Source organism: Danio rerio, chromosome 8, assembly GCF_049306965.1.
Source record: "Danio rerio strain Tuebingen ecotype United States chromosome 8, GRCz12tu, whole genome shotgun sequence".
Lineage (NCBI taxonomy): Eukaryota > Metazoa > Chordata > Actinopteri > Cypriniformes > Danionidae > Danio > Danio rerio.
Window position 1 is genome coordinate 12,807,328 of NC_133183.1, and position 15,228 is coordinate 12,822,555.

General features: G+C 33.2%; 1 protein-coding gene across 6 annotated transcripts in view; it reads right to left on the reverse strand.

Annotated features, from left to right (window-relative positions):
* Positions 1-2,555: 2,555 nt before the first annotated feature.
* The window catches only part of pip5k1bb (phosphatidylinositol-4-phosphate 5-kinase, type I, beta b), a 90,144-nt gene continuing 77,471 nt past the window's right edge, over positions 2,556-15,228 (reverse strand). For 2 of the 6 annotated variants that reach the window (XM_005166729.5, XM_009303781.5), the window contains exons 12-15: positions 14,256-14,411; positions 9,624-9,759; positions 5,270-5,381; positions 2,556-3,446 (exon numbers count right to left, since the gene is read on the reverse strand). In XM_005166729.5, coding sequence (XP_005166786.1) covers positions 3,444-3,446; positions 5,270-5,381; positions 9,624-9,759; positions 14,256-14,411 — 407 coding nt within the window. In that variant the 3' untranslated portion in view covers positions 2,556-3,443. 6 annotated transcript variants of the gene reach the window in all.

The following is a 15,228-nucleotide window of genomic DNA, read 5'->3' on the forward strand; positions in this document are numbered from 1 at the left end:
ATCACTGGACAGATGATAGTCACAAAATACAGACTTTGAAATAGACAGTATTCGAGCTGCTGTGAGAACAGAACAATATATTTCGAGACAGTGTGAATTCAGTAACGTACACTAGAAAGTAGGCTAGTAATTATTATACTATTTGTATACTAATATTATTGTTAGCTATTTTCAATGACAATGCTGATGATCATCCCACTCAATATTGAACTATATTGAACAAGCATTAGAATCCAAGCATTATTCGACCCTGAGGTCGAATACATATAGGTCTGTTTAGAAATCGAAATTACATTTTACTTAAATATGCTAAAATTATTTTAAAATTGTATTCACAGTCACAGAAAAAGTAATTTTCATAAAATATATATATATATATGATCATAAACGCTAGTAAGACTTGTGGTTATGAAATAATGCTTTATACTTCACCAAAAAAAAAAATAATAATAATAATTTAAATGATTTCCAAGGTGACGCAAGCTGGTGAAATATCTGCTTTGCCATAACAGAGATAAATTACTTTTTAAAATATTCAAGTAGTAAACACTTCCTTTGTAAAATATAAAATATTTCAGAGGCGACACGGTGGCTCAGTGGGTTCGTAGGTCGCCTTACAGTAAGAAGGTTGCTGGTTCAGGTCTCTGCTGGGCCAGTTGGTATTTCTGTGCGGAGTAGGCATGGGCTGGTATAAGATTCTGATGATAAGATAACCTTGATTAAAAATATCACATTTTTACGGTAATGTGATTACTACTCTAAAATGTCATTTAAATGTCTAGGGAAAAAAAATAAAAAAGTCCCCTTTGAGCATAATACATTTTATTTATTTTATTTTGTTTGGAATTGAAAATCGAGTTGACATCAGAACCCAACATCAGGCTGACATCAGCGTCCAGCGTCCCACCTAAAATTAACCAAATGTCTAGTGTGGAGGCATGTATAGGTGTATAGGTGAATTGAATAAAACTAAATTGACTGTATTAGTGTATGTGTGTGAATGAGTGTGTGTGGATGTTTCACAGTACTAGGTTGCAGCTGGAAGGGCATCCGCTGTGTGAACCATGTGCTGTATAAGTTGGCAGTCCATTCCGCAGTGGCGACCCCTGAAGAATAAGCAACTAAGCTGAAGGAAAATTAATAAAATATTTCAAAATATGAATATGTTGTCAGGGTTTTGTTGTGTTTTCTCTGTCTCCCTCTTGTGTCTGTTTATTTGTGTGCAATTACACCTGCTATCAATTCCATGGCTCTCACCTGTTCGCCCTGATTATTTGGCTATTTAGTCTCCCCTTCTCCCTGGTTCTGTGCTTGATAATTGTTTGATGTCAATAAGCTCTCTAAGCTACTTGTCCTACCTGTATTCTAGTTTCTTGAGTCTTGTGAACTTCGTCTCGTCCCGGTCTGTCTCAACCCATTTGTTGTTTGTTCCACTGTACTTTGGCTCACCTCTACTCGGCCCACAGTCTGCGCTTGACTGAAGCCAATCCATCCACTCTCCTGCCTGAGGTCTGTTCTAACATATTCAACTGTTTTGATGAGGAACCTTTGTTCGACCAGTCCAGCATTGGCCAGGAGAAGGCCGTGTACTTTTGACTGCCTGTGTCATATTTGCTACAATTAAGTGACCCCCCCCCCCTTTTTTTCTTCTCCATAATCCCTTGAAGAGGAGTTTTGTCCACCTTAGGTTGAAATAAACTGTTGAATTTCTCCCTTGCATTTGGGTCTCCTTCTGAACACTGACATTTATTTACTGTATTTATATATAAACTTGAGCAAAATAGACTTGTTTTTGAAAAGCTAACTTGCCAACTTCTAACTTTTGTACTGTATATAATTTAAATGTATATTCTGAAATGAAATAAACACTGCATTCAAAGGGCATAGAATCACCAAGAGGTGACACTAGTGCAACATGGGAAACGGCCACTAGATGGCGCGGCGGCCATTTTGGAATGAAAACTCCAATAGAATAACAGCATATTAATAGTCTTTTAAATAAACTATTAAAAGTGCTGATTATTGTGATTAGTAAGTGTTGTATTGTCGCCTTTAGGTTGTATCTCAACTTTAATGCACTTTTTAAATAAATAAACAAAGCAGCTGCTCGCCATCGCAACAGCAATAAGATCCAATGGACAACCAGTCGCTTTCACTCCAAAATGGTGGAATCCGGGGCTGTTGCTGAGCGCTGCTATTGCAATGGTTCGTTCTATTGAGTGTTGCCTCTTGGTCATTCTAAGCTCTTTGCAGCATTTTACTCTAATCTCAACACTGTAAAACAACCAAGTGGAAATGACTATGGACCAAATACCGAGAGCGGTCTGGATGCAGACCTGGTGCAGTGCAATCTGAGCTGCATCCAATGCTTTATAAAGGGCTCACCTAACCCCACCCCTAACCCTACCCATCACAGTGACATCACTTGCTCCATTTGTGTACATTGTGTCTGACATTGCATCGCTGTGTGATGCAATCTCAGCTTGCATCAGAAAGGCTGCATCCAAATACTAATGCAAATATCAGCCAAGATTCAATTCAGACCAAACCCAATGTTCATTTATAATAATGATTTAATAAATTATGGCCTCAAAACAAACAAATGTGCAATAATAACAAACCATAATAATAATAAAATTCAAAAGACATGGCATTTAAAATCAGAAGCGCACTAAATATATCATCTAACATCAAGCGATCATCTGGACGCCTCTAGGAAAATATCTCCTGAGAGAGAAACTGTACGAAACTCCGCCAAACCCATGTAAAATATCAGCGTTTTAGCACATTAAAAACATTCTGGCATCTGGATATTTTGTAAATGACGCACTGCTGATGCCAGTCTCACTCTTGATTATCAGGAGCTGATGATAAACTGGCAGAAATCCTACATTTACAGTACATGACACTTCTGTGCTCGTAAATCACACATCCATGTGTGTTTTCCTTTAAAAAATAAAATGATTATCACTCCAGTGAGGAGAACTATCATAAACACACACACTTTTGCACGATGTATGAAAATTGCACGTTTAAAAATCTGCTTTGCCGCCAAGCTTTGCATCGAGGTCACTAAAACTAGAGGATAAGCTGTTAGAAACCATCATTTGTATTTCAGAGGAACAAACTTATTGCCTTTCTCTGAAACAAAAAGAGTCTTCAGTCTGATCCCAGAGCTGCCTTTATATTTAGGGTTCATCTGCTGCTACAGAAAAGCACAGTCAGCGTTTGGTTCCATCAATCCGCAGTCGTTTTTGAACGCTTCAGGGAAATGTGCTTGGGATTGCGATGAGATGTTTGTGTGTTTGCAGCTGTGGTTTTGGCAGATGTGTTTGTTGTTTGGTGTGTTTGGCAGCAGGAGGAGCTCTCCACACATGGGTATCAGACCACTACTGAAGCAGGAGATGGAGAGCAAGAGATGAACCATCATCCCATTGTGCTTCTCACTGTGGGGGGAATAAAAAAAATCATGATCAGAGATAATAGTGCAGGTCTTCAGAATATATTTATTTTTTACTCATTAAAATATTATTATTATTAAATTATTATTATTATGTACAATAAATATTGAAAATAATATGTAACATTATTATTATTATTATTATATTATGTATAATACATTTTGATAATAATATGTAACATTATTATTATTAGTAGTAGTATTATTATTATTATATTATGTACAATAAATATTGAAAATAATATGTAACATTATTATTATTATTATTATTATTATTATTATATTATGTATAATACATTTTGATAATAATATGTAACATTATTATTATTATTAGTAGTATTATTATTATTATATTATGTACAATAAATATAGAAAATAATATGTAACATTTATTATTATTATTATTATATTATGTACAATAAATATAGAAAATAATATGTAACATTTATTATTATTATTATATTATGTATAATAAATATTGAAAATAATATGTAACATTTATTATTATTTCTATTATTATTATTGTTGTTGTTATTATTATTATATTATGTATAATAAATATTGAAAATAATATGTAATATATATATATATATATATATATATATATATATATATATATATATATATATATATATATATATAATATTTATTTTCTAAATATCTTAAAGGTATTTTACAAAGTTACTCAAGGATTATAAATGTAACTTTTATAATATATTAAAAGTTGTTTTTAAAGATAACAATATTTGTAATATATTACAATAATATTTCATTGTAGATCCAAAAATATAACAATTTGACAATAATCATTAATATTTAAATTATTACTGTATAAATATTTAGGAGCATTAGAATTCTGAAAGTTATTTTTTTTTACATTATTATGATTTTATATTACAGTTATTGTTGGTTTATTTATAAGGTAAGTGGTTTATTAATATTGATGGTTTATTAATATTGACCGATCATAATACATTTTTGAATTTATCTGGTATTTATAAATGTTTTAAAAGTGGTAAAAGTACATCATATAATTAAGGAACAGAAAGATATGTGAATATCAAAACTAAAAGTACATATAATTAAAATATAATAAAATAATAATGCATTTTAATTCATTTAATTTACATATTAAAAATGATATATTTGTTTTTTTAGGTTAAATTCAAAAAGTGTTTATCAATATATAAAAGAAGTATCATAATTTCAGCATGCAACATATATAATTTTTTACTATATTATTGCAGATCCATACATATTCCAAATAACCATACATATTTTAATTATTGCAAATGAGCATAAGTATTACATATTTATTTTTTGTGGATATTAATATGAAAATAATAATTTAATGTGATTATACTATTTATAACTTGGTAAAGATAGTCCAGTTAATAAAACACAACATTTATAAGTGCAAAACAATACAACATAGGCCAACACAACTTATCAGCAATCTTCACAATATGTATAAGTTAATGTTAGGTGTAATGCATTTGCTAACATGAACAGTCAACAATACACTACAGTGTTTGTTCATGTTAGTTAATGTTATTCAATGACAATAAAGTTGTCCATTGTTAGTTCATGTTAACTCATAGTGCATTGACTAATGTTAATAAGCATGAATTTTGATTTTATTAATGCATTAGTAAATGTATTGTTCCTAGGTCATGTTAGTACAATAAGCATAGTCTATTAAAAACTAACACTCAAAACGTAACACTAACATAAACTAATGAAATATCGTAAAGTGTGACCGAACATCCTGTAACTACTTTTGTTGCTCTTCACAGCTTAAAAACTCACAAAGTAGACGTCGAGCACGGAGTCGTCATCTCTGTCGATGTCCATGGTGCTCTGCTCGGATGTCAGACAGATGGCGCTGTCCTCCAGTGTAAAAGTCGAGCAGGCGCATCTACTGGCACAAAACAACAGCAGCAGCAGAGAATCAGAAGAAGATCAAGGACAAACCAAGAGTCCTCAAACACGACGGATGAACTGCGCGAACATACGGACATTTCTCATCAGGACACATTTCAGAATGTCATTCAGAATCTGCTCATCTTTTTACTAATGCAGTAATAACAAAGTTCATTTTAAGTGTAATATAGTCTTTGATGAAACTCTGTTGAGTTATTGCTGCCATGGTAACCTATGTTTTCATATTTCAGACGCTTAGTTCGGTCCTTTTCAAGCCTGAAGTCAGTCAGAGTTATTTAATGTTTAAATTAAATATGCAATACTGACAAAAAGTACATATCTTATCTACACATTAACGTTATGAAATCAGAACCAGGTGGCAGAAGTTCCCGGATTTAATGAAGTTTATCCAAGCGATTCAATCAAAACGGTTGATTCGTCTTTACACAATAACGTTGTAAAATCAGCTACAGTACAAGTTTATTGAATTACGCCCGTTTATATACATTGATAATATATTTTTAGATTTCTTGAAATATGTCAAACGTCTGTCAGGAATAAGTAAATATAAATATGATACGAAAAGTACCAGCAGGTGGCATAAGTGCACGGATTTATAAAAAGATTCACTGAATCGTTCATCCAAGCGACTCAATCAAAACGGTTGATTCGTCTTTACACATTAATGTTATAAAACGAGCTAAAGTACAACTATATTGAATTAAGCACGTTTATATACTACGTTTATATATATTTTGATACATGTAAAACTTGTCTGTCAGGAATAAAAAAAATAACATAATACAAAAAGTACCAGCAGGTGGCAGAAGTGCCTGGATTTTATGAAAGATTCACTGAATCGTTCATCCAAGCTGTTCAATCAAACGGTTGATTCGTCTTTATGTTTACGTGCACCCTCATAATACAAATGGATTTTTAGCAATATTGCGTTATCATCTCATCTATAAACTATGTCATTTAAACAGTACTTGGATCAAACTAATGAAATATACACACATAACTAACATATGTGATACACCGATTTTAATAGAATAGGCAAATCTCAAATGAAGAGCAAATGTGGTGTATTGGCTTTTTTATTTGAAATATTTAAACCTATTTTTCTATTTTTGTTGGTGAAACAAGACTGGGTCTAAAACGTAAGCCCTCCAGTATTGCATCTTTGTTGATCATGTATGAATAAATATCAGACATTTAGTATAAATGTCACTTTAGATATTAAGTAAAATGCCACACTTCTGATAATACTTAACTATAGACCATTTTGAAGGGTTTGTAAACAAAAACAATGGCAATGTTTTCCATTTTTAATTCCTATAACTTCTGAGAATCCAAAAACAGTCATGTATTAATAAATAATGTTGTGATAGCTGTTTTAACATTAAGTTATGATTGAATTGCCCCTTACAGTTATAAAATAGTTTGATAACAAGCAGGAAATGTTCATGGGCCAATGACATAACCCTATTGAAATGGTCTATTATACCTTATTAAACAAAAACTCATAGAGATATCTTTTGATCCACTTATGTAATTTTTCTACTTTCTGTCATTTAAAAACTACATTTTCTAAACAATATTCATTCAGTAGATGCTTTTGGGCTCTCAAGACAAGTTAATGTGTTAACTAAAGATAAAATGGTTAACTAAAGATAAAGACATGGTTATTATAGTGAAATATTGGTATCTAAAATTAACCAAAGCTTCATTATTAAATGTTTTTATTTATTTATTTTGAACAATTTTTTTTTTTTTTGGTGAATCTGAAAAAGTTTAACCGTATTTCAAAAAGAAAAATGTAACAGTATATTAATCTTTAATCAACAACAAATCATCACTTATACTATTACAAAAAAACAATGCTTAATTAGTTTTCTTAAGCGTAATTACATCTGCCTTAGCAGCCGCAACTAATTAACTAATATTTTGATTAAGGCAGGCAACAAGATCATCAGACAATCTCAAAAATCATTGTTCAAGCCAAGCAGCAGAATACCACCATTTAGTGATATTCTTTGTTATAAAACAATAACTCTATTACATTTAACCTTAGCAAGCAGGTGAAATATTTATGAGGTCTTTTCATGAGAATTTCTCTTACAACAGGTGTGTGTCAAAAGCGAGGAGATCAGTAAAACGCGAAAACAAAGAATCGGCCCGCAGAGCAAGTGTAGCGTGACAGCACCTGGTCAGCTGAAGCAGGATACTAGAAACCCATCCTGAAGTGTTAAATTGGGTCATTGTTTGGCTATATTTAGGACGACTTCACTAGTTAAATGAGTAGATGCAAATCATTTTTTGCCAGCATTTCCTCAATCCTCGTGTCATTCTTAACCCATATCACTTACTTTCATGGAATGAGTACAGAAATACAGCATATATGGACAGTGTTGACCTGAATTTCAGCCTTTCAAAATAAAAATAAAGAGGACATACATAATGCTTGCATATTTGTTTGCATTATTAATTGTACATATAAATTAACCTATTAACATATATATATATATATATATATATATATATATATATATATATATATAATTATACTCATTTTACTAAAGTATTTAAAATGTTATAATGTGCTAATGTGCTTGAGTTCAACACACTGCAGTTCAGAACATATTGTAAAAGTATGAAATCAGTCCCTTACATAAAATTCACAATCGCATGACTCTTTTAAGTCACATGGACTACTTTTATGATGCTTTTATGGTGCTTTTGCATTTGATTTGAAGCCTGAAAAGCAACTCACTAAAACTAAAAGGAAAATTCTAGTAACACTTTATAATAAGATTTCATGTGTTAAAATTAGCATACAATACTTCTACAGTATTTAATAATGTTCATGTTTAATCTCAGCATTTATTAGATATAAATACAAACACTGGATCTAAAAGTTAACATCAGCTAATGCAAATGGGAACTTTTATTTTTTAGAAATATTTGCATTAACATTAAAGAGCCCCTATTATGGGCCCCTATTATTTTGATAATGGCCTTCTATGCAGTGTGTAACACAGCTCTAAATGAAGTGAAATATCCAGCAAAAGCCTGGTTTATACTTCTGCGTCAAGTGATTGGCATAACCCACGGCGCATGCAATGCGCGTAGCTGTGCATTTATACTTCTGCGCGCTGTTTCTGTTGCTTTGCAATAACACTTCCGAAACACGTATAATTGTGTTGGATGGGCTTTTATTTTGAAGCTTTCCAAAAAGCCCAAAAAGTCATGCTTGAAATTATTCATATGCGTCTATTCCCACACCTTCTGCTAAGATTGCGTGTTACGTGATGGGTCACACTTTATATACATCAGTCCTACATAACGTGCATTCAATCACTGCTAGAAGTCAGTGAGTGGAGAGAAAATTATAAATATTCCTGTTACAAAAACACAGCAATCCACTTCATAAATGAGTTTTAACCCCTGGCAGCATATGGCTTAGTTAAAAGTCGTCATGAAATCAAAATGTACTTGTTTTTTTTTTTATGTATCTATATAGGAATGATTGCTATAAATGTTATAAATGATGTATATGTGGACTTTGTTACTTATTTGACCTAATAATCTTTTATCAAATATCATAAACATCCCAAAAACAACTTTTTTTCACTTCTGGTCACATGGAATGACTTTAGGGTGGAGCTAATAGGGCGAGTCTCGTTTCTGCTCCATTTGTCCATTAGTCAATCTTCCTTTATTTGGTTGGCAATGCCTATCAATCCAATCTGTTCCCAAAGGACAAAATCATGCATTAACATACATATTTTATCTATTTTAGAACCGTTTCAATTAGAAGCACAGCATGACATGGGAAAAATGGACAATCTTAACTTCCATTTCATGCTGACTATAAAATGGATTTATGAACTTGTGTAAGCTTCAAAATAAAAGTCACCATCCATCCCCATTGTTCAGCATTTAAGAGCAAGGAAAAAAGTGAAACTACTCTGTTCACCTGACAGAAAACTTTTTTATATTGTACTCTGAGGATGGCTCGAGGGTGAGTAAATTATGGAGTAATTAGAATTTTTTTGGATGAGCTATTCTTTTAAGACCATATTGGAATAGTTACAGGAAAATTGTGTTCCATGAAAAAAGATCTGGTGCTCGGTAAATGATGACAGAATTTTCATATTATTTGCAAACTCTTCTTTCCGCCTCTTTGTGGCGGGAACAGAAGTGTGTCAAGTTTATGTGTCTGAGGGTTTGGTTTCACCTTTCATTAGATTTGGCTTCCAGATAATGATCTTTGATGAAAACAGAGGGCGGGGAGAGGGTGTGACTGAAGGAAGAGGCTTCGTACGGGTGAGGAGTCTGAAGGACCAGGTCAGGACGGTTATAGGACCAGAGCACTGTGGTGTGAGAGGATAGAAAACAAGGTGACAAGGGGGAAACATTGGCAAAGGAAAAAAGATCATTTAAAAGGATAGTTCAGCCAAAAATGTAATTATCCAAACTTTTTGTTCATTCAAAACTTTCTTCTGTTGAACTCAAAACAAGGTATTCTAAAGAATGTTGGGGAAAATCATTTACATCCAGAGTAAAAAAAAAATACCCCCATCTTGTTTTCCAACAGTTTTCTGCCTTCATTTCTGGGTGAACTATCCCTTTGACTCCAAATGATATCTGAGTAAATTTAATACACACTCATTAGTCATTGAAAATGTTTGGGGTGGGCAGGATTTTTTGAATGATTTTGCTTACCAAAGAGTGTACTTAGATATATTTTACTGTTACAGTCACCAGCGTTATAGCTACTGCGGATCACTGGAGGAATACATACATGGCATATGCGCAAACTACAGGATGCACCTCGCACACACCGGTTCCTGATTGACATTGATTACACACATACAGCCAGAGGGTCATGATGAACTGATTACATGGACTTTAAATATAGCACACACACCAGTGCTGAGTCTTGTTTTACTGATACATTACGATGCGTTTTCCTAGCCTTGCCTTTACGGACCTTTGCTTTGTAGCTATGTTTACGTAGTTTGCCGCTGATCTCTTTGCCTGTGACCTGACTACACTTTTGCTTCAACAGTATGTACCTGTTTGCTCCTGTTATTGACCTTTACCTGTCTGACCATCCTCTGTTGAATAAATCCTGCATGTAGCTCCTTAATTCCAAATATTAATTTGTCCAGTCTTCAAATTCACATATTACTTCAGACATCATTCTAATATGATGATTTGCGGATCAAGAAGCTTAGTGTCTTTTGATTAGCGATGTTGAAAACAGTTTTGCCTAATAATAATAACATAGAAGGTAACAATTTACAATAACGTTCCATTACTTTATAAAATAGTTTATGTATGTACTAACATGAATTAATAATGAACAATACTTAGACAGCCATAGTTCACTATCATAAATTTCAAATTTGTGCTATTTAACGTTAGTTAATGCACCGTTTTATCAATGAAAAACTTTATTTTCACTAACAAGTAAATGTATTGTTTATTGTTTGTTCATGTTAATAAATATGTTAACATTAACTAATGGAACATTATTATAAAGTGTTACCAAAAGTATTATATTTATAATATTAAAATTATGCCAAATAGAGTTTAAACAGTAGAAATTATACAACATATGCATCTTTACATCCTCTTTCGATTAGTTTAATGCTTCTATGAATAATTTAGGCATTAAGAATGTATCAAAATGAAAGACCCCATACTTTTGAATAGCAAGGTATTACAATTTCATTATAATTCATATCCAGCAGCGACTCTGAGATGATGACTAATACATCAGCACAAAAAAAGTCAATGCACTGACATCAGTTTGTGTCTTCAGCTCAACATTTGTGTTTGGGTAGAAAATGTGAACTGAATAAGGAAGAAATGATTGTCTGAAGACAAGAAAAACACACACGACTGTCTTGGAATGTTAATTGTATTTCAGGGTTTTTTCAAAAGATCTACTGCGTTTAATTAACACGGGAACTTCCTGATATGCCGCCAGTAATACAACGTGAATGTTTGAAAGGTAATGTCACCATTTTTTTATGTAAATAAGATAAGATGTGAATTAATTAACCCCAATAATGTGGTTTTAATCCTGACTAATGTTTTTATACCTGTTCAAGCTTGTTCATGCAGTACATACAGTACATAAAAAAATACTTACCATTTAATCACACTCAATTGGTCCTAAACATTTATACATTTCTTTCTTCTGTTGAACACAAAACAAGAATGCTAGAAAAAATCAGCCATTGACATCCATAGAAGCAACAAAAATGACTATGGCTAAGTCAATACCCCCCAAATCAAGTGGTGCTCGCTGCAGAGCCATTTGAGGAGAGGTGAGCTCCAGAGAGGGGGAGCTTAAGCTTGAGCTCCACCTTTTTTGCACTTCTTCTACGAGTGATGTCACTGGGGGTAGGGTTAGGGGTGGGGTTGGTGTACGCATTAAAACAGCTTACAGGAGGAGGAGCGACAGCTCATGCTCCCCCTCTCTGGAGCTCACCTCTCCACAAATGGCTCTGCAGCGAGCACCCTCTCAAATTATTTAGTATATAAAGAGTCTAGATGCAAAAACCTCTGAAATCTTTCTCTAAAATGAGCATTTTTATCAGGCTGTTGTGTGTATGTTCAGGAATATCACTTTTATGTCCTTTTCCTGGTCTTTTTTTTTTTTTTTGTTTTTTTGCATCTGAATTCATATCTTTATTTGTGTTCAACGGCAGAAAGAAAGTCAAACAGGTTTGGAACAAGTGGAGGATGAGTGAATGATACAATTTTCAGTTTCTGTGAACTATCTCTTTAATTGTGCATGGTTGTTAATGCAGAACAGGCTGATCTGAGTATTTCAGAAACAGATGGTAAACTGGGATTTTCATGCACAACCATATCATGCACTTAACCCAGGATATTTTTCAAATCAAGTACCACTGTTGTCAAAATCCTTGAATTACCAACTTCCATACGATACTTAAAATAAAACAAACAAACAATAAACTTGTGGATGGCAAGTTGATTGTTTTATGTTCAATGCACTTAAATTTGTAAAAACTAAAAAGTTAACCTAATTCATTTATATTGTCCCAACACAAACTGATTGTGTGGAACCCAGCATTGTTTACAGTGTGTAAAATCGAGCAGTGCAATTATTTAAATAAAATAAGTTCCTTTGACTTACATTTTTAATGAAAGTTCATTGAACTTAAGAGAAATAATTCACGCACACTCAAAATTTGATGGTATTAGACTGAACTTAAACAAAGTGAGTTAACCTAACCATGCAGATTTGTAGTTCCAAGCATGCTTTGTGTCAGACTGGAATATGTTTTCTCTCCTTAGACAACTTATTAAATCGTAACATTTAGTGGGGGCTCATCCGGGATGAAATATCCTTAATATGCATCCATTTCCTTCAGTAATAATATAATATTCTAAATGTTACGTTTTCTCTCCTTAGACAACTTAATAAATCTTAACATTTAATGGGAGCTCGTTCGGGATATTAATTGTTTTTTGAACACGATTAACATAGGGAGAAACTTATTTAGACTTTTATTTACTATTAGACTATATTATATTATATTATATTATATGATACATATCATTAAATCAAATAAAAAACAAAAAAATAAAGTTAAAATAAAGAATAGTAGAAAAATGTTGGTTTCAGTTTTGGAGTTACATACTAAGAAAGTATGTCATGCTGCATTATGTTCAATTTCATACATTTCGTACATCAATTACATTTGAAGACAAAAATTAATTCTAATACGGTACACAAGGGCGTAAAATTGGCATGGACACAGGACATGTGTCCTCACCAATATCCACCAATTCCAGAAATGTCCCTCCCAATACTTTAATTGACTTTAAAATAAAATAATGCTCCGTCAACCCTTAGTAACCTACACGTGCACAAAGTCAAGTTTGCTACGAGTTCACCGTAATACTATTAACCAAGACTGTGCAACTAATCGAAATTTGCTTTCAATAATCAAGATAAAACTGTTAAATTGTGTCACAAACCTCTCTAAATTTCTCTACATTCATACCTCCTCAAAGCCAGTAAAATCAAATAAATTGACTTTTGCACCACGGACAGTAATAATTATTTGTATTATTTAGTGTTAATTTTATATTATTAGGTACTTTCATCATGTTTTTAAAAGCACAAATTTTTGCTGTGCATGCACTCTATGTGATGCATGTCCACCATGTCAAGAACGAATCTACAGCCTTGATGGTACAGATACGACAGAACGAATATACAAATACAAGTAGGGCTAAATGCTGAATTTGTCTTTTGTTGTAAATTGAAGTCACTATAGACCATTTCGAGGGATGTAAACAATAACAATAATCATAATGTATTTCCTGTATAACATTTTGAATTTCCATAGCTTCCAAGAATCCAAAAAGCTCCACGTATTGATAAATAATGTTATGGTAGCCGTTTTAACTTTAAGATATGAATAATTTGCCTCTTGTTACAGATCTAAGAATAGTTTGGTAACAAGCAGGAAATGTTCAGGGCCAGCGACATTGCCACATTGGTCTATAAGCATTTACTTTCACTTTTGATATGAATGACTGTTTTTTAAAGATGAGTCTTGTGTCTATTTTTACATTATTTGACCTTCACTCTAACTATCAGGTAAAGTGCAGGAACATGTTTTATAAAACTCAGCACTTGCACTTGTGCAAGAAAGACACACACAAACCACACCAACATTGAGTTCTCTTCTTCATCTTGTGCTTGATCTTTAAACTGGTAAAACCCAAAAGCACATGTTGAATTCACAGCAGCATTTGTATGATTTTTTTAGGCTGAAAAACGCTGGATAAATACACAAAGTGAAACTGTGGATACCTTGTCCATCCAGACTGGCCAGACTGCGTGCTCCTCCAAGTCTGTCGGCCTTCTCCTCGGTCTTCTCCTCTTTCTGTGAGGACAGCACCTCTTGGGAAGAGCATTTCAGGGCCGATATGGAGTTTCTCGCCTTCTTGCTCGGGGAGAAGCGATTTGCTGGAGGTGAGAGATGGAGACTAATTACGGCCACTGTCCTAAGTGAACTGAAAATATGATGATGTAACTCTACCGTAACCATTACCTGGCAGCAGACAATTAGACCGTGAAATGAAATCTCAGTCTGCTGTCTAACTTTATTAGACCGGATAAAAATAAATCTCCATTGTGCTGTCTTAATGTGGCTTATGAGATCTGATTAAAGGGGTGAATTACAGATTTTAGACTTCTAGAGAAGCCGAAGAACGTCTCAGAAAGAGGAAGAAGAAGTTCTGCTGTCATTCGCACTGCTGTTTCAAAATATTCTCACTAATGAAATCAAAGTGAAATGTGCATTTGTGCAACTATCACACTTTTTCTAAGTATTAAAGGGATCGGTTGGATCGGCTGTTTTCTTTGCATTTTAGTTTGATACCATTCATAAAATTAGACCTAAAATTAGGTATGCTGCTGACTATCAAAAATGACTAGGGGGTTTCGAGCATACATACTGAGGTGTAATTTTTTTTAGCAAATATAAAAAGACAATTTTATTTGATTTCAGAAGTGACTGTCGTTTATATCAGGGATGCACCAATATTATAATTTTTTTTGGTCAATACCAATACCGATATTAACTAAAACCTTTTGGCCATTTCCTTTATTGATATTGATATTGGCAACCCAGGCTCGTTCTGAAAATGCACTGCTATATACATTTCTGGAGAGGACCAAATATGTCCCAGGAGGTAAGGTTTTTTTTGCAGTTTTTGTTTCTGCAAAACCACCAGAGGCCGCTTTTTATGCTTTTTCAGATCTCATATTTCTCTTGCCAGTG